Here is a 27846-nt window from a genome sequence, read left to right as displayed (position 1 = left end):
ACTCATGGAGGGAGAGAGAGAGGTGTTGGTTGGGGAAGGGAAGGAGGACCAGAGGAGAAACATGCAGGAGGAAAAGAGAAAAAAATGTTGGACTGGTGGAAAGAAGGGAGAAATGTTGAACTGAGGGGGGCCAGAAAGGAGGAAGGGAAGGGAGATGGACTTCAGGGAACAGAAAGGAGGAAGGGAAAGAAAATGTTACACTGTGGGTAGGGAAGGAGAGAGATGTCAGACCATGGAAATAGGGAGGGAAGAAGAGATAGGAAGGGAATATATGGAAAAGTAGATTTTGAGAAGAAAGCAGAAAAATGGAAATATTGAATGCTAAGTTAATGCCAAAGATGGATGCAAGGCAGAAAGTGAAGATGGAGAGAAAAACAGTCAATGGATAAGATAGCCCTGGAAACAGTTAAAAGCACATAAACATAAAGTCACCAGACAACAAAGGTAGGGAAAATGATTTGAAATGCATCAGTTTTGAGAAAGGAAAGATGTTTAACTGTGAGTGCCGCAGAAAAAATAGGGTACTTGGAGGGCTGCAGATAAAATAGTCAATGTCTTATTAAAGACATGACAATTTTGCATGAGGTAAAACTCTTTATAGTTTTCAAAATATTTCCTTTAACAGTTGTCATGCAAAATTGCCATTTCTTTAATAAGACATTAACTATTTTTTTCTGCGGCCCTCCAAGTACCTACAAATCCAAAATGTGGCCCTGCAAAGAGTTTGAGTTTGAGACCACTGCTCTAGAGCCTCTACCACTGGCAATACAACCATTGACTGATGCTCCTCCAGAAAACTTCAACCATCACTTCTGAGTTGTGGTGGGTTAAGCCTCTGTTCATTGTCAAAGAAATCCCTTCTACACTACTGCAGAAGATCTCTCTGGCTGAGTTGATGGGGGGAAGTGTACCAGGCCTGAACATCGCTCCAAACACCTCCAGTGTTGGCTGACTTATTCTCTGGGGTACCACTGGAACTGGAAGGCACTGGCAAGCGGATCCTTCCTCTTCTTCCCCATATCAATGGGGTTAAAGTCAGCGAGTACAACACTGATCACAAAAAGTAGGGAGCAAAAACTCAGGGCATCCTTCCCATCACCAACTTGGCCACACACTCCTCGAGTGGATTTAACCACCTTAGAGTGGTGGGGCAATTGGGCCTTTTTGAATCCATGAACATTCCAGATTCTATAAATAGAGTCCATTTTCTTTAGAATGAACTGCACAGAGAGAGTTTTTCCAATTCTTCACTTGTGCTTCTTTAAGAATGCTTTGAAGGGGCACAGTCACATTCTCTCTAGGTGGGCAGTCATAATCCATGATAATCAGCAACTCTGCCCTAGGCTTGTCTTCCATTTCCAACTTAAATGGAATGGCTTCCATCATCTCCCAAATAAAACTAGAAAAGGAAAGCTCTTAAAGTGGAGACTTCCTTCTATCTTCCTGAGGGTACTATGAATGATCCATGACAGACTCAGCAAAGTACTCTTCATGAGTTGCTTGTCTGTCTCAGTCTGCTGGATCAATGTCCAGGCCTTAATACAGAACACTGTGCAGTCTCAGGACAGACCCATACCTGAGTAGCTTCTTCCCCCGATGTCAAGCAGTTCAATGCATTGGTTGATGTTGGCCCTGATGCCTAGCTAGGGATAGGTGTCAATGACAGCTCAAAAAGTAGGTTATGGGCCTCCAATTTGGGCTGGAGCAGTACTACAGCTGACACAAGTACCCTTGATGCCTGTGCACTCTAAAACTACAGCAAGTCCACAAGCTCCTTCTCGAACATAGCCTAGATCTGTTCATGAAGGGCAGGTATTGGTAAAGAGTAGGCTGACGTCAGAATGGAGAGAGTTTGCAAAACTGCTACTACTGAACTAGAAAAACCGCCTTAGCAACATGGAGACTGATGCTTCTCAGGTGCTGGTAATGCTAATACCCCAGAACTCCCAGCCTTGAGAGGGAAAAAATGCTGATGCTTCCTTGCATTTGTGTGGTGCTTGGCAATCAGGGTCCGTCCTCAGTGTCAGGTTCAATGCTGACTGGTCCCAGAGTCCTGTCTCAGTGCCTGAAGTCGAGGCAGGCAGAGACTTCCAGGATCAGATATAGCTCTAACAGCTACATAGACCAATGCTTCCTATGCTGATGGACCAGACTTAGCACCAAAAAGTTTTACACACTGGGCCGCTCTACTTTTCTATATTTGCAAACAGAGAACACAGTTAAAGGTGTCATGGTCTAATCCCAGGCATGATAGTCTATGGGGATCAGGCCCAGAGATGATCCTACTGCACCAGAAACAGCACTTAAAGCCACTGGGGACTTTTGACATGAAGAGGAAAAATGGTAAGGCAAAAAAAGAGAAGCTCATCTGAGAAAATATGGAAAACATAGAATAAAACCCAGCAGATACTCAGTAAAAAAAAAAAAAAAAAATTAAAAAAAAATCTTAAATGGGCCAGTAACACACTAAGAGTAAATTTATAGGGAAAGGAAAAACTGAGGTGAAGACAAGAAAAAACCTGTGAGGGAAAGCACAAAAAAATTGAAATGTTTTGATACACTGAAGAGGAAGAACTAAATGCGACCTCTCTATTCTGCAGAAAATTAGAGACTGGCAGGCAGGCACTTGCGAATGCACAGTGCTGCCAAAAGCCTCTTAAAGAGATTATGCTGGGCAGCATCTGCACTAGGCTCCATTGGATGACATCACCCAGATATAAGATACGTTGTCCTGCTTGGTCTCAGAAAATCTAAATTGTTCCTGTTACTGCGCACATTACACAATTAGGCAGGCAAGCCTTTTTACAAATTAAACTTTGGTTCCTTGATATTGGGACTTTTCCTTAAACCTTCTTCCTTCTTTAAATACCTTTTTGTTTATCAAGGGAAATAGTATGGTTTTCATGAACCTTTGCATTTGGAAAAAATTTCACAAAGTAGAGGCAAGAACTAGGTTTAATGATTTGATGAAAGGTATTGGTTAGGATGATTAAAGTTAATTAGTGAAATATTGTAGGGTATTTTACTCATTTCTTTATTGCTACTTTTTTCTGATTTATCCTCTTTCCTTAATGTGGGTTTGACACTTTTTTATTTGTTTGTTTGATGCTTCTGTTGATTTATCTTTAAATCTGCTTGGGTTTTTTTGGTATGTTTTTCAAAATATATATTTCAAAACTCTTAATAAAAAGCAGTATACAGAAACATAAAACAAGTACTAACATGCAACATAAAATCCAGAAATATAAACAGTGCAATAGCCAACTTGAGTAATCACAATCAAAAGGTTTCTTATCTTAGCAAAAGTCATACTAGCACTCAAGCCTGCTGGCCTTTACTTCTTTATAAAGTTTCTAATCATCACATTCAAGACACATTGCCATCAGTGGCGCTATGATTGAAAATATTTGTGATCTTGATTTTACCTTCCTCACTGAACAGACATACCACTAATGGCTGCCTGATTATAGTGCATCTGATGTGGCAGATAACACCTTTGCAACTTGCCCTTCAAATAAAATGGATCATTGACCCTTATCAAACAATGAGTTATGGATAAACAACTACTAAAGACAGACATGGAAAATTTACAATTAAAAATAAGCAGCAATAGTATAAATAAATAATATTGGAAGTATGTTGGTTTCTTTTCATTAGAATATTATACCATTTCAACAAGGATTTCTAGATTTAAAAATACATTCAAATTAGAAGACAGGAAGAGATTTTAGGTAGAGAATGACACGGTGGCGGTTTACCCGCGGCCACCGCATTTTAGCCGTGGGTCACCCGCCGAAAACGGGGAAGAAAACTAGCAGTCGCTGCGGCGACGGGGACAAGGCCATTCACCGCACGCGGGGCGGTGAATGGTCTTGTCCCCCGCAGTGAGGCATGAAGGATCGCGCTGTCCCCGCAGCTCACACCCGCCCGCCCAATCGATTCCAGTGTCCAGCCAGCTCTCTCCCCTCTCCTCACCCCAGTCTGCAGATCCTCCTCCTCGGCGACCCGCACGCTACCAGAGAGCCGCGCACACCCGCCGCTGCTCAGCCTCGATCTTCTGCTCTGACGCAACCGGAAACAGGAAGTTGCAGCAGAGCAGAAGATCGAACACTGAGCAGCCGCGCGTGTGCGGCTCCCTGGGAAAGCGCGCAGGTTGCCGAAAAAGAAAACCCACAAACCAAGGTGAGGAGAAGGGAGAGAGCCGGCCAAACACCAGGATCGACCGGGCAGGCAGGTAGTGGCCGCGGGGACGGTGACGGGGCGGTGAATGGGATGGCAGTGGCGGTGACGGGGCGGTGAAAGGGATGGCGGTGACGGTGACGGGGCGGTGAAGGGATCGGCGGTGACGGGGCGGTGCAGAGGATGGTGGGCCGGTGACGGGGCGGTGACGGGGACAGATTTTTTCCCCGTGTCATTCTCTAGTTTTAGGTATAAAACAGAATTGCAAAATAGTATTTTACTTCACAGTAAGAGATAACTTCTGACTCTTCATCTGCCATCTCGTCGCCCACTCCCCTAGCTTGTTCAGGTCCCTTTGTAAATCTTCACAGTCCTCTATAGTCCTAGCCCCATTAAATAGTTTGGTGTCATCTGTGAATTTTATTACTTCGCACTTCATCCCTGTTTCTAGATCATTTATAAATACATTGAACAGCACCGGTCCAAGCACCGAACCCTGCGGAACTCCACTCGTGACCCTCCTCCAGTCCGAGTAGTGGCCCCCCCACCCCCTCCCCCTCTGAAATCCTAATCAAACCGTATTTTACAATTCGGGACATATCTTCTAATATGCCCCTCTGAAAATTCCTAAACTGTATATTATAATTTTTCGATGTATTTTTGTAATTCGCGACCTTTTCCTAACAGGTCCTCTCAAAAATGTCTTAGCGTACTGTACACTTTATACTTTCGCATTCTTAAAGTTGATGTACTCTGTATTTCCTCTAACTATCTGCATATTGTAACTCGCTGAAATGTCCAGCTCTCTTGAATGTAAACCGCCTAGAAGTCGCAAGATTGTGGCGGTATAAAAAAATTAAGTTATTATTATTATTATTACCACAACTTCTCTACAGTACTATATCTGCAACAGAGAGCTTTATAAAACCCTCTCCTAGAAAATATTGTAAAATTTGTGTCTTATCTGTTAAGACTCAGATATTTTAGGAACATTAAGCTTATATATCTGTACCAACTTCAAACACACTTCCTTCTGGAGTTCATTAGTTGATCTGCAAAGAGTACAACACTAAGGGCTCCTTTTACTCAGGTGCGCTAGCGTTTTTAGCGCACGCAGATTAGTGCGCGCTAACTCCGCGCTAGACGGCTAGAACTAACGCCAGCTCAATGCTGGCGTTAGAGTCTAGCGCGCACGGCATTGTAGCGCGCACTATTCCGCGCGTTAATGCCCCAACGCAGCTTAGTAAAAGGAGACTTAAGTATATTAAGGCTGTTCCGTTTACCTGGGTGTTTTCATAAAACAAAACATCGGGTACTTTCATCTTTTCATCTGGGTTGTACACCGGTATGCTAGCATTACCAATCCTCAGAATTCCAGATTTTATTTCACCTAGAAATGTTAAATTGATTGAATGCATGTTCAAAACTGTTATATAATGTAATTCATTACCAATCCTTTTCTTTAAAATAGCAAAAACATGAACAATAAACAATTCAAGTAGTCTTTCTCTTGCAGTATTTAGAAAAATACACTAATTCAAGGAATTCAAATCATGCTTTTATTTCATATTGTGACCATCTTATAAATGGCTTCATCAAAGGTCATTAATACAAGAAATCAAAATCCTTCTAGGTTTTCTAGCATACTACTGTATATCCAGTCATTATTATCAGCAGCAATTAGTTTTACTTATTTAAAACAGTCGATATAATATAAAGTGACAGCAGATGTCTATTTTATACTAGATCATTTGTTACTGCAAAAAACTATTATACTGCAATCTAATTAGTCTAAAAAAACAATCATTTTCATTGGGTTAATCTATTACTGTAATGGGCTTAATAAAATTAAATGTGCATGTTAAGTGCATATTAAGGTTGTTTTGTATGTGCTAAATAGTATGCTTTGCAGTCAAGCCTTAATATGCAAATTACGACAGCCCCTTCATATTAGTATGTAAATGATACAATTTGCACTTAGTCATATATAATAAGAAGCATTGTATACAAATGAGCTTGCTGTCCACCTTATTTTCCAAAACTAGGTAAAGTGTAAAATTTTAATATTCACCTTGGCACTTTTGTGTATGGTAAGGCTTAAAAATCTTCATGCCTGTAATTTTATGAAACTTGAAAGGTTGGGTTTTTTTTCTCTTTAAATAGAACTGCAGATTTAAAGAAAGAATAAAAACCCCAGAAAACAAAAAAGGACTTACAGCTATAATCTTTTTCTTCTGCTCTGCCAGGATTCAGACTGGTTTCTTCAATCCCAGAATCCAGCAAATTTTTCTGTAAAGCTGACCGTGCAAGACTTGGTAAAAATCTACAAGAAAAAAGAACAAATTTTCTCTTTAAAAAGGAAGGAGTGGCCTAGTGGTTAGAGTTACAGCCTCAGCTCCTTGTGACCCTGGGCAAGTCACTCAATCCCCTATTGCCCCAGGTATGTTAGATAGATTGTGAGCCCACAAGGAAAGATAGGGAAAATACTTGAGTGTCTGACTGTAAACTGCTTAGATAACCTCGAGAGGCGGTATATAAATAAAAAAATAAAATAAAATATGGCCCACTCAGCCTACCCAGTTTATGTTTATGCAAACCTTAGATTCTTCTTGATCTTCAGTTTTTCTTCCTTCACTGCCCTTCATAACAGTCCTAAGTGCTCCCCATTTCCAGCAGAAGGCCATTTCAGGTCATTTCATCTTTTCTGATTCTTGCATAACCAACACTAAAGGCCTCTTCTATCAAACTGCGCTAGCAGTTTGTAACACCGTGAGCTGCGCTGAAAGGCCCACGCTGCTCCCGATGCTCATAGAGTTCCTATGAGCTTTGGGAAGCAGCGTGGGCAATTCAGCGCAGCTCTGCACTAAAAACTGCTAGCGCAGTTTGATAGAAGAGGCCCTAAGGCCCTTATTTTAGAAGTATTACTACATTTAAACAGTAGCATATAATTATGGACATGCAAATAACAATTTTAGATAGCCATTTACTCCTACAGTAGGAATTTTCCTGCTCTCCAATGGGCTTACAATCCGACTTTGTACCTGATAGAATGGAGGATTAAGTGACATGCTCAAAATTGCAAGCAACGGGATCTCAATCATAGTAGGATTTGAACTAGGCTTCCATAGAGATCACTCTTGCCCCACTCCTCCCTTTCAAATCAGGTGATGTCAGGGAGATGCTGGGTAAAAGCTAGGGTTGGGAGTAGAGCAGAGCTCTGGTCTATAGGGAGGATCAGATGAGCTGTCAAGGAAGAAGGGAGATAGAATAGTGTGGGGGTGGATTCTTGGATGTTGGGGGAGATCACAAAGTAGAAGGTGTTCTTAGCTGTCAAGAGTAGTGATTTCAAAAAGCTGCCATCACATACATTTGGGTAATGCAGGATAATTATTTTCCCCATGTGCAGCTTTTTAAAAGCATTGCTCCTGCTGAACATTCTGGCAAATACCCTTGTATTGCAAGTGTTCTAAGTGTTTTACACAAGACAGTGCAATCAGCAGAGCATGTCTTGACCTAACATCTTAATTCTCATCTAAACATTGTATGTAAAATGAGCTTTTAAATCTAATGTCCAGATACCCTTCCATATGTTCACATCAAGATTTCTAACAATTCACATAGCCAACAAACCAGCAAGGCTATTCAAGCCCACCACATTTCCTTCCTCCAAAGCAGGAAGTTTGCATACAAAGGAGAGGGATGCTGCAGGCCTTCAGCACATTCATGTGCTCAAAAGTCCTGCACCCTTTAAATGTTGCATTTCCAAGTGGAGACAGGTTAGCGGTGTCAGCAGCTCCAATGACAAAAGAAGATGGGTGGCACACCCAGCAGGGGGGAAGGGAATGCAAGGGGAGTTGCTAATCACAAAGGAAGGAAAGGGAAGGCGAGATGCTAGGAATGGATCAAAATAAAGATGGCAAGAAATCAGTGAGATACTGGAGAATGTGAAAGAGAGATAAGGAATAGGAGGGCTGGTATGAAGGAGATAGAAGCTGCTTATAGATGCAGTAGAAAAGAGTGAGACCGAGGACTGAATAGTGATAAGGCATGAAATCTTGATGGATAGGCTGCCTAAAAGTAAACAGATCAAAGCTGAAAGTGAAAGATCAATGTCAGAGAAAGGTGTAGAGGAGAAAGTGAAAACAGGAGAAATCCAGGAAAAGGCACAAGGACAGAAGCCAACAGACAACAGTGGAAGTTCAAGCACAAGGGTGTGTAATTTTATTCAACAAATCAGTCTTGTGCAGTGGCTCGACACACATGTGTTTTGGCCTATACGGCCTGCTTCAGGAGCTTTTTTGATTCACAGGCACAACAAACTCATAAAATTGAGAAACTGGCAATCAAAGGTAAAATGAAAAATCGAATACAAAACTACAAACAATCCAGCCATCTACCAGCCTCTCACATCATCTGAGTAAAGTTTAGTCCACTCCTCAATGCAGAATTCTTTCAGCTGTGAGATGTTTGAGGGATTTCTTGCATGTACAGCCTGTTTCAAATCACCCCACAGTATCTCAATGGGATTAAGATCAGGGCTTTGACTCAGCCACTCCAGGACTCTCCAGTTTTTAGTTTTCAGCCAATCCTTGGTGGATTTACTGGTATGTTTTGGGTCATTGTTGTGCTGCAGTTCCCCTTCAGCTTTAATTTTCTTACAGATTGTCTCACATGTTTCTCAAGCACCCTCTGATACATGGTAGAATTCGTGGTGGATTCTGTGATGGTGAGCTGGCCAGGTCCTGCTGCAGCAAAGCATCCCCAAACCATGACACTTCCACCTCCATGCTTCACAGTTGGTATGAAGTTCTTTTCCTGGACTGCTATATTTGGTGTATACCAAACATGTCCTCTTTTCTGGTGTCTAAATAATTCCATTTTAGTTTCATCTGTCCATAGAAAACTATTCCAGAAGTCCTGGTGTTTGTCTACATTCTCTCTGGCAAACTTCAGTCTGGCCTTGATGTTCCTCTTAGAGAGCAAAGGTTTTCTCTTTGCATACCTCCCATGTAAGTTAAATTTGTGCAGTCTCTTTCTGATTGCAGAGGCATGTACTTTCACATCAGCAATAGCAAGAGCCTACTGTAGGTCCCGTGATGACATTTTAGGGTTTTTGGAGACTTTTTTTTAGCATCTTGCGGTCTGCTTTGGGGGTCAACTTGCTTGGATGGCCAAACCTGGGCATATTGGCAGTTGTTTGGAAAGTCCTCCACTTGTACACTATTTTCCAGACCTTGGATTGGTTAATGTCAAATTCTTTCGAGATCTTTTTAAATCCCTTACCAGACTTATAAGCTGCTACAATCTTCTTTCCGAAGGTCTCAGGCAGCTCTTTTGATCTCACCATGATGTTCACACTCACCGCAGCAGTCATGAGCACACCAAACTAAATGTGTAAGGTTTGAGTAGGGCAAACCTCCTTCAAAATGCTGAATAACAATGTTCTAATCATGTGCACCTGATGTGATACACCTGTGTGTGATTTGAGACATTTTAACTGGGAGAATATGTGGGGGTATCCTAATTTATTGCTCAGTTAGAATACACATTTTTTTGGATATCTTTTTTTTCATGAGCAAATCAAGGGAAATTTTTGTTGTTTACCTGCAATTTCATCACTTTCTTTTCCAGAGATAAATTTAAAAAAAAAAAGATTTGACATCGATATGTGAACATTTCTTAAGAAAGAACTGAATATTTCATGGGGTGTCCTAATTTTTTCACATGACTGTATGTCAAAACATAAGAAGCAAAATATATATTATGTAAAATAATGCATGCACATATTTTCTAATATGTGCACCTAAAAACTAATCCCTTCATAAACCCACTCCCAGGAAGATTTCCAGTCGGTATGGATCATATGCACATATAGGAATGTTTGTACAAATGTTTATATCTATATAGCCCAACTTTAAAAGAATCCATTTCTACACAAAAACCTCCAATGACTTTTGAATTTATCCTCTTATCTTTTCCTCAACTAGCACCTTTGTATCATATATACTTAACTATAAACTGAGATTTTGGGACCAAAAAAATGGGGGGGGAAGGGTACCTCGTCTTATACTCTGATCGACTTATATTCGAGTATATATGGCAACTCCTAAGTACTTTTCTTGCTTTTTACTGCTTTTCCTGATAATTTTCCTCAATTTACCTCAATAATTAATATGCAGAAGAGAAGCCAGCATCATGATATGTTTATAATTAGTGTAAAACTGAAAAAGCATACCTGGAGAGACAGGCTTTATTTACTGCATGATAAAGGTTTTCTTCGTGATATTGTGAGAGTCGACGACAGATTCGTAGCAACTGTCTTGTTGACAAAGATGATGCCAAAGATTGAGCCTGCAATATTACAATTCTGTTTATCTAGAATCTATCTCCATTCAAAGAATCTGTAGTTTTGTAATAGTATATAAACAATCTTAGCCAAGTATATATGAGGTAGATCTTAAAATCTCCTTCAGCGACTAAGGTTACTATATAAATTTACTAAGTTATCTGTAGCTTGGTAGTCAAAAGAAGCACTACAAAGTGCCAATTTGTAAACAGTGGAAATATCAGCAGGAGATCAGACCATTCTATCCTGCCAACATAGACAGATGGATCAAATTAGATTAGCAAGACTTACCTGCAGATATTTTTTTTGGGAGGGGGAGCTAGGTCATGTATTGAAGTCAATGTCCCACTGATACAGGTCAAGGATGGGTTGGAGGAAGGGATCAGGTCAGATCTCCCTGTTATATATCAGAGGCTGAAAAAAGAAATCTGAGCCTAGAAGAAGCAGAGTCTCCCCATTTGCTATAACTGTGCTCTAGAGAGTGGGAGGGTTGCCATTTAGAGTGAGAGTGAACAGTGGCGTACCTAGGGGATGCTGCAGAGGGAAACTTCTGGCCCGCTAAAGGCAACATATTCAGCTGAATGATGCTGCCAGTGGCCTAAAGATTGCAGGCTGCAGCATGGGGAAGGAACCTGAGCACCCCCTATGAGCTGCACTCAGGGCAGACTGTCTGCCCCCCCCCCTTCACTATGAGTGAATCTCCCTTTCTCTTGGAAGAAGAGGGGACAAGGTCACATAGCATAGAAAATTAATTTAGCATATCATTAATTTAGTACTTAGGTCTGCTAAACATATTTTAGATTACTTGCTAAAATTCTTCCTCATAGTCTGTTAGCGACTCGTCCCCTAAGTGAGGCGTATTCATCGATAATGATTGTCAGATTCAGGACTTTATTTTTTATGGTGAAATATAGAAATACTTTAGTTTAGCAATATTTGTTATTTCATTCACTGGATAACGCATGCATTTATTTATCACAACAGAGATCTGAAAAGGGGAAATTAGTATCATACCTTTACATCAGAAATTCTTAGGCTAGCCCATGCTAAAAATAGAATTAATATGCCAGCTTTGTTACCATGGCAATACATTTCAACAGCTCGGGTTGCATCTAGTTTATGCCGTGACCTTTAAATTGTGAAAATGTCATACATTGCACTATAATAGTGGAAAAAATATACTGGTTTAAGAGGAGAAATCTGAAAAAAATGAAGTCAAGTTGTGCCCAAACATTTATTTATTTAAACTATAAATCAAACATCTGGTACAAGCTATTCTATCAAGTTAAGGAAAGAGGTGTCTGGTAAGTCTTGCCTCTTTGCAGATGATACCAAAATCTATAATAGAGTAGAGATTCCAAATGGTGTAGATAATATCAGGAGGGAATGGGATCCAGCAAAGCTTGAAGAATGATCAAGAATTTAGTAGCTAAGATTTAATGCTAAAAAAAACTCAAGGTTGTGTATCTGCATTGCAAAAGTTCAGGACAGCAGTACAGAACAGGGGGTGAAATACTCCTGTGTACAAAAGAGTGGAACTTGGAGTGATCACATCTGATGACTTTGAGGTGATCAGACAGTAAAACTGCATTTTCTGTTCATGAAACAAAAAATAAATGTTTTTTTTTCTACCTTTGTTGTCTGGCCACTTTATTCATGTTTATCCCGGTTTCTAGTTTCTGCTTTCTTCAGTCTTGCCATGTTGCTTATAGGCTCTGCCGGTCTTGATCCCACCCCTTAAAATCAGGAGACGGGATCGAAACTGACAAAGCGACTTGGCTTCTGGCTTTATTATTGCCAACTGGTTTAGCGAGACCGGGACTGAAGGCAGGACTCACTGATCACAATCCGGGTGCGCCGCTGACACCTCCCATCCCCCTCTTCCTGGTGGCTAGCAAACAGCATGGACGACTACCGCCGCCAGGAGGAATCCGTTGCCTGTTGGGCCTGCGCCTGACCTGCGATGCCATTCCCCACAGCCACAGGTTTAAATTTTGATTTTTATTTTTTTTTAACTAGTTATAGGGGGCATGATTGAGACAGGCATAGCCTGTAGTGACTTGGCAAAAGGGAAGGCCCCTTTGACTTCTGCTTCATTATTGCCAGCTGGTTTAGCTGGACTGGGACTAAAAGCAGGGCTGATTGCATTCCAGATCACTGCTGACTCCTCCCCTCCCCTTCTCCTGGCTGCTGGCAAACAGCATGGACAACTGCCGCAGTCGCCACCAGGAGGAATCAGCTGCCTGCCTCACGACTCCCTTCCCCATAGCCAAACCCCCAGTAGGTATAAACTTTGATATTTTTTTAAACTAGTTCCATAAGAACTCCAGCATAGATCTGAATATAAACTGAGACCCCCATTTTTGGGCCATTTTTTTTTGGCTCCAAAATCTCAGTTTACATTTGAATATATATGGTAATTTTTTTGCCGTGTTCACCATTTTGGATTTTTAAAAAATTGCTCCCTAGTATTCACTAAGGGCCCCTTTTACGAAGCCGCGCTAGGGTTTTTAGCGCACGCACATTCTTAGCGCGCGCTAACCCCTGCGCTAGCCAAAAAACTACCGCCAGCTCAAGAGGTGGTGTTAGAGGCTAGCGCGCTCGGGAATTTAACGCGCGCTATTGCGCACGTTAAGGCCCTAGCGTGCCTTTGTAAAAGAAGCCCTAATTGTTGTGTTTTAAGTTTAGATTAGCATTTCTGATTGTATCTTATGTATAGTGGCACTTTCACCAGTAACAGGTTGTCACTTTGCCTATGAACATCAGAGCTTTTACCACAGTGACCTGCAATTTTTTAAAAAACCCTAACACTGCTTGATAAAAGGGGGCCTTGTTTTTAAAGCTTGTTTTTCTATATAATTCTAATATTCTTTTATACTTATTTATGTTTATATATTTTATCTAGTACAGATGTCACTTTTTATAGGTAATTACTAAAGCATCATTACTATTGTTATTTGATGGCTTTCATTGTTTAATTGGTTTACCTATTTATTTGTTGTTTTATTAATTTGAGCTTTGTATGTATTTAGACTCCTGAGGTAGGCTCTATGATTGAAACACAATTCATGTCAAGGAACTGAGATATAAGGGTCCTTTTACTAAGGTGTGCTAAAAATTAGCACATGCTAATTTTTAGCGCGTGCTAAATCAGCTAATGCAGTGTTTTTCAACCTTTTTACACCTATGGACCGGCAGAAATAAAAGAATTATTCTGTGGACCAGCGGTTGAGGAATACGGGGCTAAGTTGTGGGCCAGACCCCGCCCATCTGTACCCAATCTCCACCCCAGACCCCGCCCCCATAATAGTACTAACTGCATCTTGCACGTCCCGTGCCTCATCTGGAAGCCTTCTCTCTGACATTGCAACGTCAGAAAGAAGGCTTCCGGTTCAGGCGCAGGATGCCCGTAGGAGCCACTGTCCGTGGCTTTGTGCACTGAATCAGTTAGGAAGAGGGAGCTGGCTTGAAGATTACGCCGCATTGATCGCACTGTGGACCAGCGGTTGAAGAACACTGTTTTGGGCCTGATGCACGTGCTGGCCCTGTGGACCGGCAGGAAATTTCTGTGGACCGGCACTGGTCCATGGACCGGTGGTTGAAGAACACTGAGCTACCGCACCTTAGTAAAAGGACTACAAAGACTCAATAAAGGCTTTTCATCTGAATGTCGTCCTTCAGAGAGGTGGTGGAGAGTAAAACTGTGACTGAGTTCAAAGAAGCGTGGGATGAACACAGAAGATTTAGAATCAGAAAATAATATTAAAGATTGAACTAGGCCAGTTACTGGGCAGACTTGTACGGTCTGTGTCTGTGCATGGCCGTTTGGAGGAGGATGGGCAGGGGAGGGCTTCAATGGCTGGGAGGGTGTAGATGGGCTGGAGTAAGTCTTAACAGAGATTTCGGCAGTTGGAACCAAAGCACAGTACCGGGTAAAGCTTTGGATTCTCGCCCAGAAATAGCTAAGAAGAAAAAAAAAAAAAATTTAAATTGAATCAGGTTGGGCAGACTGGATGGACCATTCGGGTCTTTATCTGCCGTCATCTACTATGTTACTATGTTACTATGCCTTTGGATATTTTTGCCATTGGTTTTCTATCCACTCTGCTGCTGTTTGCTGTGGGTCAGTAAAAATCAGCCAGGTGGAGCACTCATTCAAAAGGTCATGGGAAGAACACTGATGTCCCCATCTTTGCTCCGATTTTTATTTTATTCCTGAAAATGTGGGGGATAAATTTTTCAGGAAAGGACAGTCACAGCACCCATCCTTCTTCCAGCACTATTCTTAATGTTTAATATACACAGATTTTTACAACCTTGCTTGTTTTAATTTTTATATAAACTTCTCCCTCCGTATTCATGGTTTCAGCATTCACGGCTTCGATTATTCACGTTTTTTAGCTTGCTGGCTCCTCCACTCCCCCCCCCCCCCCCCCCCACTTACGTCAGCTTGCATAGAGAAATCACTGATTCGAAGCGTTTACAGAGAAAATCGCTGATTCCCAGCACTTTCTTCACCGTGTTTTGGCTCTCCTTTAGGAACAGGCCAGGTCTCCCACCATGTTATTCACAGTTTCACCATATTCACGATGGTTTTTAATAGAAAACAGCGAATAACATGAAAAAGTTATTTGCGGTATTTCTGTATTTGTGGTTCTGTTAATCCTCTATCACAGCGAATACGGAGGGAGAAGTGTAAGTCACTCTTGTCAATACATCAGTCATGTACCTTGTCACTCACAAGGTACTGATGTGCTGATGTTACTAATCACAGTGCTCTTTTCCAGTCAAACATGGTGTTCCACCAGGTTTCCCATATCATTTGTGTCTCAAGGTTCGTGTCTCTTTCCCAGTCACGTATTTTTACTATACTTATAGCAGCTTGCTCTTATCAGATTCATGTTGGAATGCAATTTTTCAGTAGGATACCTTTAGTTAAAGCATCATTTCCATTATGAATTTGTTACCATATGAAAGTTTGCACACAACATGGTTTCCATGGTTTCAATCTGTAGGTTTACTTGCATTGCTCATCACTTGATCAATAGGATATTTATTTATATGAATTTTTATTTTTTTTGTTCCCTTAGCATCTGTTTTCATTAGAACATTGTCATTTGAATTTATTATTGTGCAGAAGTAATTCCATTGTCTGTTATGGGTAAGGAACCCTTGCTTAATTATCTATCAAGTTTATTATAATAATCACTTTCTGTTTATACATCAATCACAATTTGTAAACTAATATAAGCCATCACGCACTAGGCTGGTTACACTGTTGTATTTAACATAAGAACATAAGAGTTGCCTCTGCTGGGTCAGACCGGAGGTCCATCGCGCCCAGCAGCCCGCATCCGCAGCGGCCCATCAGGTCCATGACCTGTTAAGTGACCCTGTCTTTCCTGTACCTATCTCTATGTCTATCTGTCCCTGCCTTTCCTATACCTATCTCTATGTCTATCTGTACCCCTCAATCCCCTTATCCTATAGGTATTTATCCAAACCTTCTTTGAACCCCTGTAGCGTGCCCTGCCCTACAACAGCCTCCGGGAGTGCGTTCCATGTGTCCACCACCCTCTGAGTAAAGAAGAACTTCCTAGCATTTGTTCTAAACCTGTCCCCTTTCAATTTCTCCGAGTGCCCCCTTGTATTTGTGGCTCACCTCAGTCTGAAGAATCTGTCCCTATCAACCTTCTCTATGCCTTTCAGGATTTTAAAGGTTTCTATCATGTCTCCTCTAAGTCTCCGCTTTTCCAGGGAGAAAAGCCCCAGCTTATCTAACCTATCAGTGTATGAAAGGTTTTCCATACCTCTTACCAATTTAGTTGCTCTTCTCTGGACTCCCTCAAATACTGTCATGTCCTTCTTGAGGTACGGCGACCAGTACTGGACACAGTACTCCAGATGGGGGCGCACCATTGCATGATACAGTGGCATGATGACTTCCTTCATCCTGGTCGTGATACCCTTTTTGATGATACCCAACATTCTGTTCGCTTTCTTTGAGGCTGTTGCACATTGTGCCGATGCCTTCAGTGTTGTATCCACCAACACACCCAGGTCTCTTTCAAGGTTACTTACCCCCAGCAATGACCCCCCATTTTGTAGCTGAACATCGGGTTCTTTTTCCCTACATGCATGACCTTGCATTTCTCTACGTTAAAGCTCTTTTGCCACTTTTTTGCCCATTTTTCCAGTTTCGTTAGGTTCTTTTGGAGGTTCTCACTAGAGAGCTGCACGGGAACGGGGATAACGGGAATCCCACGGGACCCGCGGGGATCCCGCGGGTTCCCCCTTTGGGTCACGGGGATCCCGTGGGGACGCCCCCTAGGGTCGCGGGGATCCCGTGGGGACGCCCCCTAGGGTCGCGGGGATCCCGTGGGGACGCCTCCGAGGGTTGCGGGGTTCCTGCGGGGTTGGATCGCAGTGCACTCGAGCCACGAGGGTAGTCTCCTTCTCCTTACCTGCCCTGTCACAGCACACAGCTGAACGGAAATCTTCCCGATGTCAGCGCTGACGTCGGAGGGAGGGCTTAAGCAAAGCCCTCCCTTCCTCCGACGTCAGCGCTGACATCAGGAAGACTTCCGGTCGGCTGTGTGCGGCAGGGCAGGTAGGGAGAAGGCAATGGCGTACGAAAGAGGGGGGAGGGGGCGGTCCGCCCCGGAGAATGTGCACAGCCGGTCAGGTCCCCCGATCGACCGACAACAGGCCCGGCCGACAAATCTCCCTGCCCTGTAGCCGCGAATCTAAATTACCTCTTACAGCAGCTTCACTACTCCAGCTGCTGTAAGAAGGTAATTTAGATTCGCGGCTACAGGACAGGGAGATTTGTCCGACCGGACCTGTTCTGTTGTCGGTCGGGTGCAAAAACGCCACAAAGGTGGAGGCAGGGAGGGAGGAAAGGTGGAGTGGAGAAGAAAAGACGCTTAAGGGGGGAGAAGGCCGCTGAAAGCACTGGGGAAGACAAAGGGGTGGAAAAGAACGCTGAAAGGACATGGGGTAAACGGGAGGAGGAGGGGGGGGAAGGACCCTGAAAACACTAGAGAAGACAAAGGGGTGGAGAATGCCACTGAAAGGACATGGGGAAAACAGGGGTGGAGAAGGCCGCTGAAAGGACATGGGGAAGACAGAGGGGGGAGAAGGCCGCTGAAAGGACATGGGGAAGACAGAGGGGGGAGAAGGACGCTGAAAGGACATGGGGAAGGCAGAGGGGGGAGAAGGATGCTGCCTGACAGGACATGGGGAAGATGGTGGGGGAGAAAGACACTGAAAGGAAATGGGGAAGAGGGAATGGGAAGAAGACGCTGGCAGGGAAGAAGACAGAGGTGCCAGACTATGGGGGGAGCGGAGGGAAAAAGATGGGTGCCAGACCAATTTGGGAGGGGGGAGAAAGGGAGAAGCACAGTAACAGAGCAAATGGAAGACACAGAGAGAAGAGAGGCAGTGGATGGAAGGAATTGAATGAGAACATGAAGAAAGCAGAAACCAGGCAATAAAGGTAGGAAAAAATTTTTTTTTTTTGTTTTTTTTTTTTTTGCTTAAGGATAAAGTAGTATATTAGTTGTGTTGATAAAAATTTATAAACATTAGAGGCTCTGGTAGAAACCCGTTTACAAAGTATGTATTCTTCCCAATTAATATTTCCAAATTAATAAAGTCTTTTTGCTTATTTTTAAATGGGTTTCTACCAGAGCCTTTAATTCAGTAGCATAATTAAATGAAATAACTATTTCTGTAGTTTATAGGGACGGGCGGGGACGTAGGGGATTCCTCGCGGGGACATAGGGGATTCCTCGCGGGGACGGGCGGGGACGGAGGGGATTCCTTGCGGGGACGGGTGGGGACGGAGGGATTCCTCGCGGGGACAGGTGGGAGTCCTCACGGGGACGGGTGGGGACGGGTGGGACTTTGGCGGGGACGGGTGGGATTTCTGTCCCCGCGCAACTCTCTAGTTCTCACAGTCTTCTGTGGTTCTAACCCTGCTGCAGAGTTTGGTGTCATCTGCAAATTTTATAACCTCACAATTTGTCCCCGTCTGTTTATTCATTTATACTTTTATGGTCATTATTCTTAGATAAATAATTATATTACCAAACCAAGTGCTGCTTTTAATGACATTTTTGCATTTTAATTTTAAATGTATTAAATTACTTATGTCAAAATTTTATATATTCAATATTATTCGCTATTTTAACTTTTTTGTTTGTCTTGATCTTTCTACGACAGTGTGTGCTATGTTGTTTATTAAAACTTGTATGCTTATGTACTTATTGTTGCAGATTTTGTTATTCCCCTGACGCATGTGATTGCTGAAACATAGTTGTGTAGGGTTTCCATGTATGATATGTTCCATCAAAAAAGTATACTCTTGCCATACTCGCTTATCCGTTCCTTTGTTTGGACCTGCAGTCCTCCTATTTGCTCACTGGCAAAGTTATCTGACTTTCTTGTTTTCTTGGTTTTATTGTAGGACCAATGTAATTTATGGTACATTTTGTTCGCCTTACCTAAAAAGATATTAAAACTGTTACTGAAAGAAACAGACATTCTTTGACAGACTTTGCAGGGTCAGTATGATGACAGAGGAAAAGGACATGAACAATAAAGTGCTTTCTTCTTCAGATGTAATCTGACCCCACAGTTTTCAACTGCTGGGATTTAAACTATGAAAGGAAAAGACTACGATATATTTCACTCCATAAGACATTTTTTTCCCCAAAAAAGTGGATGGAAATAAAGGTGCGTCTTATGAAGCGAATACCCACCCACCCGTTACCTTATTTTAATTCCTCTGGCGGTCCAGAGCTCCTGCAGGCAGGGCCCCCAACCGTACCCCCGTACCTCTCCATGGCCCATCCCTTCTTGAAGGCCACAACCTTGTTACCGACCAAGGGAATCGCACTTTACTGGGGAGGAGGGCTAGGGGAAAAGGTGGCTAATCAGAAGCGCTTCTTGAAGATGCAAAAAAACCAAACAAACATGAAGAAAGGGAGCCCGGCCGGAGTGTCACCCCGTAACCGACCAATAGAATCGCTCTTTACCGAGGAGGAGGGCTAGGGGAAAAGGTAACCAATTAGAAGCATTTCTTGAAAATGCAGAAAAAAACCCCAAACGACAAAGAAAGGGAGCTCGTCCAGAGTGTCGCTCTACTTGAGTAACTGCTATCACAGGAAGATTGTGGAGTGCTGGAAGATAGCTGCAGAGACCCCCTCGGGCCTCCGCAAGCAACAAGAAAATCAGCTGCCGAGGGTTGAAGGGCCCCTCCCTTGTAGCTGGGAGAAATGGTCGAAGCTGTCAGGCTTTAGGAGAGAGAGAGTTCACCATCACACATTCAAACTCTAAGGACAGATTGGAAATAAATCCAATTTTATTTAAAATTTCTTAACAAGAAACCAAGTCAAACAGGAACGAAAGGCAAAAGGGAGAACTACAAAATTGGAACAAATTGGAAATACATCGCCATGTGTTGATGGAAAGTACAAAAAAAAAAGGTAAAGAGATATCTGACGTTGTTTGACGTACCCCAACTTCTACAGCAGAAGAAAAATGGTGATGGTATACATGTCATTGGAAAAAATATTGCTTGTTTGCTAACATTTTTAAGCAGAGAACATCTAAAAAAAATAATCCCTTATGTAACAGTACCAATAAATACTCTAGCAAAGCCGGTTTAAAAGTTCTCAGCCAGCACAAATTTACAAGTGCAGAACATGGCAAGGAATGTGGAGTAGGGTGCAGAGCCTGGCAGGGAGAACTTAGTTCAGAATGTATTTTTTTTGTTTTCCTCCTCTAAATCTAGGGTATGGTTTATGGTCAGGTGCATCTTATAGTATGAAAAATACGGTGCCTAATTAATATTGGATGTTATATCAGAATAAACTTTTTTCCAACATTGTTAGAAAAGTGGGTAGAGAACCAGAGAAGTCAGAGTTCATATCTTGCTTCTCTTAGTAACACTTCTTGAGATCTTTGGCAAGTCACTTAACCCTCCATGCCTCAAATATTTACATTATAATACCTCTTAGGCAGGAAAATATCTACTGTACTTGCACATTCATATCTGGACAGACAAGTATTGTAACCTAAAATCCAAATCCAATATTTTTTTAAAAAGCTCCATATTTAATATCCATATTAGTAAAGATCAACTGTTGCATAGTAACTATTTTAGAAGGAAAAAATCTATCCCTTGTCTAGATGAAAAGTAATGTGAGGTTCCAGTCAATTATGTGCTATCTATTTCTCAAAAAACAGGGAGGAATGGAGGGAGTTTTGGAGTGCTATCCATTTCTCAACCAGAAGCTCTCAACTCTTATCAAATTCCTTGGTTCTCTCCCCTATTCTGCTTCACTATATCTCCCTAGGTTAAGAAAATAATTGATCTTGGGACTGACAAAAGACTACAGAAGCCCCTTTCGGCACGCTACTGCTTTCACTGTACTATGAGCTTGTAAACAGGCTTTTTCCCCCCTCATTTCAGTTTTGTCATGTCTAAAGTCTATTATATGTTCTACCTATGTATTTTATTGATGTAGATTGCTTTGAAAATTTTATATAAGCATTTTATCAAATTTTAAATAAAACTTGGAAACCTATATTCTAAAAAGGATGAGAGGATTACAAGTACTTTGAAAATTTTTACTGCCTATCAAGAGGGCATGTTTATATCTAACAGAGGATTGTTACTGTTTATATGGAAATGAAAATTATTCACTTCACAATAACGATCAGGTGCTTTTGTAATTATGGAAGATCAGAACTATGTAAAATATAGTTTCTGAGATGTATAATACAAACAGGAACTAAGAGCACCTTTTACAAGCCACGCCCTTTTAAGGGCTAATTTCTTTTTTTCCCTAGAGAGCTCACTTTCTCACCTATTGTTCGACCCTTATTTGTCTTCTTTTCCTTGAAAATTTTGTAGTTCTCCCTTTTGCCTTTCATTCCTGTTTGTCTTGGTTTCTTGTCTTTTATACTAACTTCCCCTGTCGTCACCTGTTAAGTTTTAACATTGATTTTTGTGTATGTATGATGTTAATAGATTTTATTATTGTACACCACTCAGAAGTCTGATGAGCGGTATAAGAAATTTTAAATAAACTTGGATGGCAGAATCATAGGCCAAACCCCAAAGCAGCTTTGCAAAAAACTCCCTAATTCAGACAGAAGTAGGATAAATGTCTCTAGTCAATTTGCTTGAACCTCATTCTGCAAAGACTGCAAAATCCTACATCAACAAATGAAAGGTAAAAGTAATCAGTACTCGGCCTCTCTATTGAGGCTGCAATGTATTATGCTAATTAGTGCTCACTGCAATGGAAGATGGACATCACAGATCAAAAGCTCATTTCACACTTGCCACACTTGATTTTGTATACAACAGATATTTTACAATTGCTCAAAGAGAAATTGGAGCCTTCAGAAATCAAAAATTACACAATATGCCATTCAGATTTAAGAATTTCCAAAAACTTCTCTTTATAATGACAGGGGTGGCCATACAACTTATTTTGAGGAACTGAAAGAACTGGGATCGGTTAAATTATACGTTTTGGTGGGAATCTCTGCATTATACTTTTAAAATGGAACATATGATGGCCATATAACAGGGACATTATAGGAAGTTTATGGATATTTGGGAGCCATTGACAAAATTCTATAAGGAGTGATTGTTGATTTTCACCTTTGATAATACATGTCCAGGGTGGGTGGGGGAGATACTTTTAATTGGAGTGCAATTGTTGGATATGCAGAAAGGGGGGATGATATATGTCATAGAATATATTTTTAATTGAATTTAAGTGATGTTAAAGTATGAAATGATTGTATAATATGTTGCAGTTATTTTTGGTTTTAAAATTAATAAAGATATTAATAAAGAAAAAAAATTAATTATTAGATTATTAAAAATTAATTATTAAAAAAATTAATAAAGATATTTTTAAAAAAATTTCCAAAAATAACATTTATTCTACTGTTAAAAAGCAGACTTAAAACTGTTTACCAATAAGCAATGTCAAATTTGGGGCTCCTTTTACGAAGGCGCGTTAGGGCCCTAACACACGGAATAGCACACGCTAAAATGCCACGCGCGCTAACCGCTACTGCCTCCTCTTGAGCACGTGGCGGTTTTTCAGCTGGCGCGCGCTCTAGCACACACTAATCCGGTGCGTGCGCTGAAAACACTAGCGCACCTTCGTAAAAGGAGCCCTTGATGTTTAACAAGGTTTCTGTTATAGTATTAGTGGGTGCCAATATAGTAGTGCAGCGGTCTCAAACACGTGGCCTGCGGGCCGCATGTGGCTCTCCAGGTTTTATTTGCGGCCCGCAGTCTGGAGGCGATCATTCTCTTCCTTTTGGAGCAGCAGTCAGCTCATTCGTTCAAAGTCGCGGGTTGGCGGCTCCTTGGCTATCCACTCCTGCATCGGAAACCTCTCTGATGTCACAATATCAGAGAGGCTTCAGACGCAGGCACGGATCTCGCAAGGAGCCGCCACCTGCAGCTTTGAACGAACGAGCCAGCCAGACACGCTGCTGCTCCAGTGGCGTACCAAGGGGGGCGGTCCACTGTTCTCCCTAGAGTGCGGCTCGCGGCTCGTCTAGAGCAGTGGTGCCCAACCTGCTTCCCTTCCCTTCTCACAGCTGCCATCGGGGATCAGGCCGGCATCGTGTTCTTTGATCTCCCTGCTTCTCTTCCCTGTGGGGCCGACCAACTCTCGCGGCCCGACGTCAATTCTGACGTCAAGAGGACGTTCTGGCTAGCCAATCGCTGCCTGGCTGCCGGAACGTCCTTTCCGATGTTAGAATTGACGTTGGGCAACCAGGGTTGGTCGGCCCCGTGCAGAAGAGAAGCAGGTAGATCTCGGCCTGTTCCCCATAGCGGCAGTGGCAGCAGCCTATTCCGCGGCAGCGGTGGCATGGGGGAGGGCAGGAAGGAAGGAAGAAAGAAAGAAAGAAAGAAAGAAGGTGGGGTGGGGACAGGGAGCCAGAAAAAAAAAGCAAAAAATAGGGCATGGAGGAAGGAAAAAAGAAGGAGGGGGGACAGGGAACCAGAAACAAAGCAAAAAATGGGGCACGGAATCAGAGAAAGACAGACATAGAGAAAGAAAGAAAAAGTTGGGGGAGGGAATGAGGTCTGGAGGAGAGGAAGCATACAGGAGGCTGAAAGAAGGGAAGAAGTATTGGATGCACAGTCAGAAGAATAAAGTGCAACCAGAGACTGATGAAATTACCAAACAAAGGTAGGAAAATGATTTTATTTTCAATTTAGTGATTGAAATGTGTTAGTTTTGAGAAAGAAAAGATATTAAACTTTAAATGTGAGTGCTGCAGAAAAAAATAGAGTACTTCGAGGGCCGCAGAAAAAATAGTTAAGGTAAAACTCTTTATAGTTTATATATCTTTGCTTTTAACTGTTAAAGGAAAGTTTTATAAACTATAAAGAGTTTTACCTTATGCAAAATTGTCATTTCTTTAATAAGACATTAACTATTTTTTCTGCGGCCCTCCAAGTACCTACAAATCCAAAATGTGGCCCCGCAAAGGATTTGAGTTTGAGACCACTGTAGTAGTGCATTTTATTAAAGCTAACCCTTAAATTATAAGCCCTCTTTGGCAGGGAATAACTACTTTGCCTGATTGCAAATTGTCTTCACTTCAGATTTGAAAAGGTGAGTGATTATATTTAAAATTTAAATCATAAATATTTATAAGCATTATTTTGAAAAGGGTGGTCTTATGGAGCAGATCTGAATGCATATTCCCTGATAAAACTCTTGAAAACATGCCGAGAGTTATCCTTCCCTTATGCTTTAGACACATACAGCCTGATTTAACAATGTGTTTATCAGCAAACAAGAGAAGGTGCTTAAGAAGTCTAACACATAAATTTTCACTATGTCATAAGCATTTTAAAACTTCATTATGGATCTATTATATAGTACCATCAGAAGGGACTCATGCATAACATTTATATGAAAATAACCCAATACCTTAATTCTCTGTGTGCTCCTTGGTGACGGACACACATTAATGTAATTTAATTAAAGCACTAATCGATATACAGTAATTTGGCTTTAAGTAATAAAGATGAAAAAGCAGGACATTTACAAAGTTTTAATCATTTACTGGAAGAATTATAGTTTTCATCTAAACAGCCCAGATCAATGCTTATTGTTAAATCGTTAGTTAATGTATACCACTGCTTTCAAAATTATAGTTCAAAAGTATACACCACGGGTGTACAAGTTCAGTTGTCAAGAACCTTAAATAATGAATATGCATGGGATAGATCTGCATGTGCACTACTGCCATTGTATATATAATTATTATTTATTGACTTGACATACCACTTTTACCAATTATGGATCTTTCTCATGTACATTCATTAGCGATATCTTGAAAACATACCCTGGTTGTGGCCCTCAATTACTAAACTTGTGCGATACTGGCACACCATCATTACAATATCCCTAATTTTGTAAGCAATCAAAACAAGTACAATTCATCCTGTATATATAGAACTCACAGTAGGGTCCTTTGTTTCCCGAAGATAGTGAGTAAAAGCCATCAACTGCTCTGCTGCATCCTTTGGTACATTTGGGTTCTGTTTAAATATGGAAGGCACTGATTTTGTCTGAGAATTTTCAAATACCGTACAACATCAAATACTTGAGCACAGAATGTAAAACACACCAAGAAATTCACAATGCATTGTAGGTGCTACTGATGCATAAGCCCAATGGTGTACCTAGAGTATGTGACACCCAGGGTTGATCATTATCACCCCCTCCTCCATATAAAACAAAACTGTAAAAGGAGCCCTTAACATTTTTGAAGATGTGTGTTAGTAATTGAATTGTACATTGCTCTCTTTTAATTTTATTTTATGTAATTCTTAGGTATAGTCTAGCTTCTTTAATTGTTAACTGTTTAGATGCATGAGGTGGAAGCTGTTATATTACGTTATAAGCCCTCCAGAACACAGCAAAATACTTACTACTGTACCAGAATGTAACTTGCATTGAATTATTACTGAGAATGATGTTCTATTAATCCAAATCCAAAATCCAAAATTGGAAATTGGAAGGTCTATACTAAACTTAATTATACCTTTTGGTGAAATTCAGTTTGTCATATTTATAAAATGGAGAGAGTGCTTGCTATACAGCAAGGAAATTATAATAGTTTCAAAAAGATTTGGGGGCCATTGATTGCATATTCTAATGATTAGACACCTTGGACACCTTTTTATTACATAGGACTATATTTAATGTGGGGATGGGGAGGTATGTTATGTGATTTAATGGGTTTATTTCTGATGAATGGGATGGGTGAGGGAGGGGTCTTTTTTATATGCATTTGACAATAAAGCACAGTTACTTACCGTAACAGGTGTTATCCAGGGACAGCAGGCAGATATTCTTGATTGATGGGTGACGGCACCGACGGTGCCCCAGTACGGACAATTTTAGAGTGATTGCATTCTAAGAACTTGGAAAGTTCTAGCAGGCCGCACCGCGCACGCGCGAGTGCCTTCCCGCCCGACGGAGGCGCGCGGTCCCCAGTTAGGATAAGCCAGCTAAGAAGCCAACCCGGGGAGGTGGGTGGGACGCAAGAATATCTGCCTGCTGTCCCTGGATAACACCTGTTACGGTAAGTAACTGTGCTTTATCCCAGGACAAGCAGGCAGCATATTCTTGACTGATGGGTGACCTCCAAGCTAACAAAAAGAGGGATGGAGGGAAGGTTGGCCATTAGGAAAACAAATTTTGCAAAACAGATTGGCCGAAGTGTCCATCCCGTCTGGAGAATGCATCCAGACAATAATGAGATGTAAAAGTATGAACTGAGGACCAAGTAGCAGCCTTGCAGATTTCCTCAATAGGAGTGGAACGGAGGAAAGCTACAGATGCTGCCATAGCTCGAACTCTATGGGCCGTGACAGAACCTTCCAGTGTCAGTCCGGACTGAGCATAACAAAAAGAGATGCACGCTGCAAGCCAATTTGACAACGTACGTTTAGAAACAGGACGTCCCAATTTATTCGGATCAAAGGACAGAAAGAGTTGTGGAGATGATCTGTGGGGCTTAGTACGGTCTAAATAGTAAGCTAAAGCCCGCTTACAGTCCAAAATATGCAGAGCCTGTTCTCCAGAATGAGAGTGAGGTTTCGGAAAGAAGACAGGCAGAACAATGGATTGGTTGAGATGGAATTCTGAGACAACCTTAGGGAGAAACTTTGGATGTGTACGTAGAACCACCTTGTCATTATGGAAGACTGTAAAAGGTGGATCAGCAACTAGTGCATGTAGCTCACTGACCCTCCTGGCAGAGGTAAGAGCAATAAGGAAAAGTACCTTCCAAGTGAGAAACTTGAAAGGAGTGGTAGCCAAAGGTTCAAATGGAGGCTTCATTAAGGCGGAAAGAACCACATTGAGATCCCAGATTACAGGAGGGGCTTTGAGAGGCGGTTTCACATTGAAAAGACCCCGCATGAATCTGGACACCAAGGGATGAGCCGAGAGAAGTTTTCCATGAACTGGCTCATGAAAAGCAGCAATAGCACTGAGGTGGACTCTGATGGAAGTAGACTTGAGGCCAGAGTCAGACAAAGAAAGAAGATAATCCAACAAGGTCTCCACTGCAAGGGAAGTGGGATCATGATGATGACGAAGACACCAGGAAGAAAACCGTGTCCACTTCTGATGGTAACACTGCAGAGTAGCCGGTTTCCTGGAGGCATCCAGAATGGAACGAACGGGCTGAGACAAAAGAGTATCATGAGAGGTCAGCCCGAGAGAAACCAAGCTGTCAGGTGCAGAGACTAAAGGTTGGGATGCAGAAGGGTCTCCTGATGTTGTGTAAGCAGAGAAGGAAACAGTGGAAGAAGAAAAGGCTCCCTGGAACTGAGTTGAAGTAGAAGGGAGAACCAATGTTGCCTGGGCCACCGTGGAGCAATCAGAATCATGGTGGCACGTTCCCTCTTGAGCTTGAACAAGGTTCTTAACATGAGAGGCAGAGGAGGAAAAGCGTACAGGAACAGATTGGACCAATCGAGGAGAAATGCATCCGCTGCCAGACGGTGAGGAGAGTAGAGTCTGGAGCAGAATAGGGGCAGCTGGTGATTGTGAGGAGCTGCAAAGAGGTCTATCTGAGGAGTGCCCCACTGAGTGAAGATGGACTGTAGAGTTAAGGGATCGAGTGTCCACTCGTGAGGCTGGAGAATTCTGCTGAGGTTGTCCGCTAAGGAATTCCGTGCTCCTTGAATGTAGATAGCTTTCAGGAATAGTTGATGATCTGTGGCCCAAGTCCAAATTTTT

At 41.9% G+C, this 27846-nt stretch overlaps 1 protein-coding gene across 1 annotated transcript in view; it reads right to left on the bottom strand.

Annotated features, from left to right (window-relative positions):
- VWA8 (von Willebrand factor A domain containing 8) overlaps positions 1–27846 on the bottom strand; it is a 428432-nt gene that overhangs the window by 290658 nt on the left and 109928 nt on the right. The window contains exons 16-19 of the mRNA XM_033948297.1: positions 25053–25130; positions 10415–10530; positions 6396–6502; positions 5463–5569 (exon numbers count right to left, since the gene is read on the bottom strand). Coding sequence (XP_033804188.1) covers positions 5463–5569; positions 6396–6502; positions 10415–10530; positions 25053–25130 — 408 coding nt within the window. The remainder of the gene's footprint in view (positions 1–5462; positions 5570–6395; positions 6503–10414; positions 10531–25052; positions 25131–27846) is intronic.

Source organism: Geotrypetes seraphini, chromosome 6 (genome assembly GCF_902459505.1).
Source record: "Geotrypetes seraphini chromosome 6, aGeoSer1.1, whole genome shotgun sequence".
In the NCBI taxonomy this organism is placed as follows: Eukaryota; Metazoa; Chordata; class Amphibia; order Gymnophiona; family Dermophiidae; genus Geotrypetes; species Geotrypetes seraphini.
The sequence above is the reverse complement of the archived record's forward strand: the minus strand, read 5'-3'. Positions and strand labels throughout refer to the sequence as shown.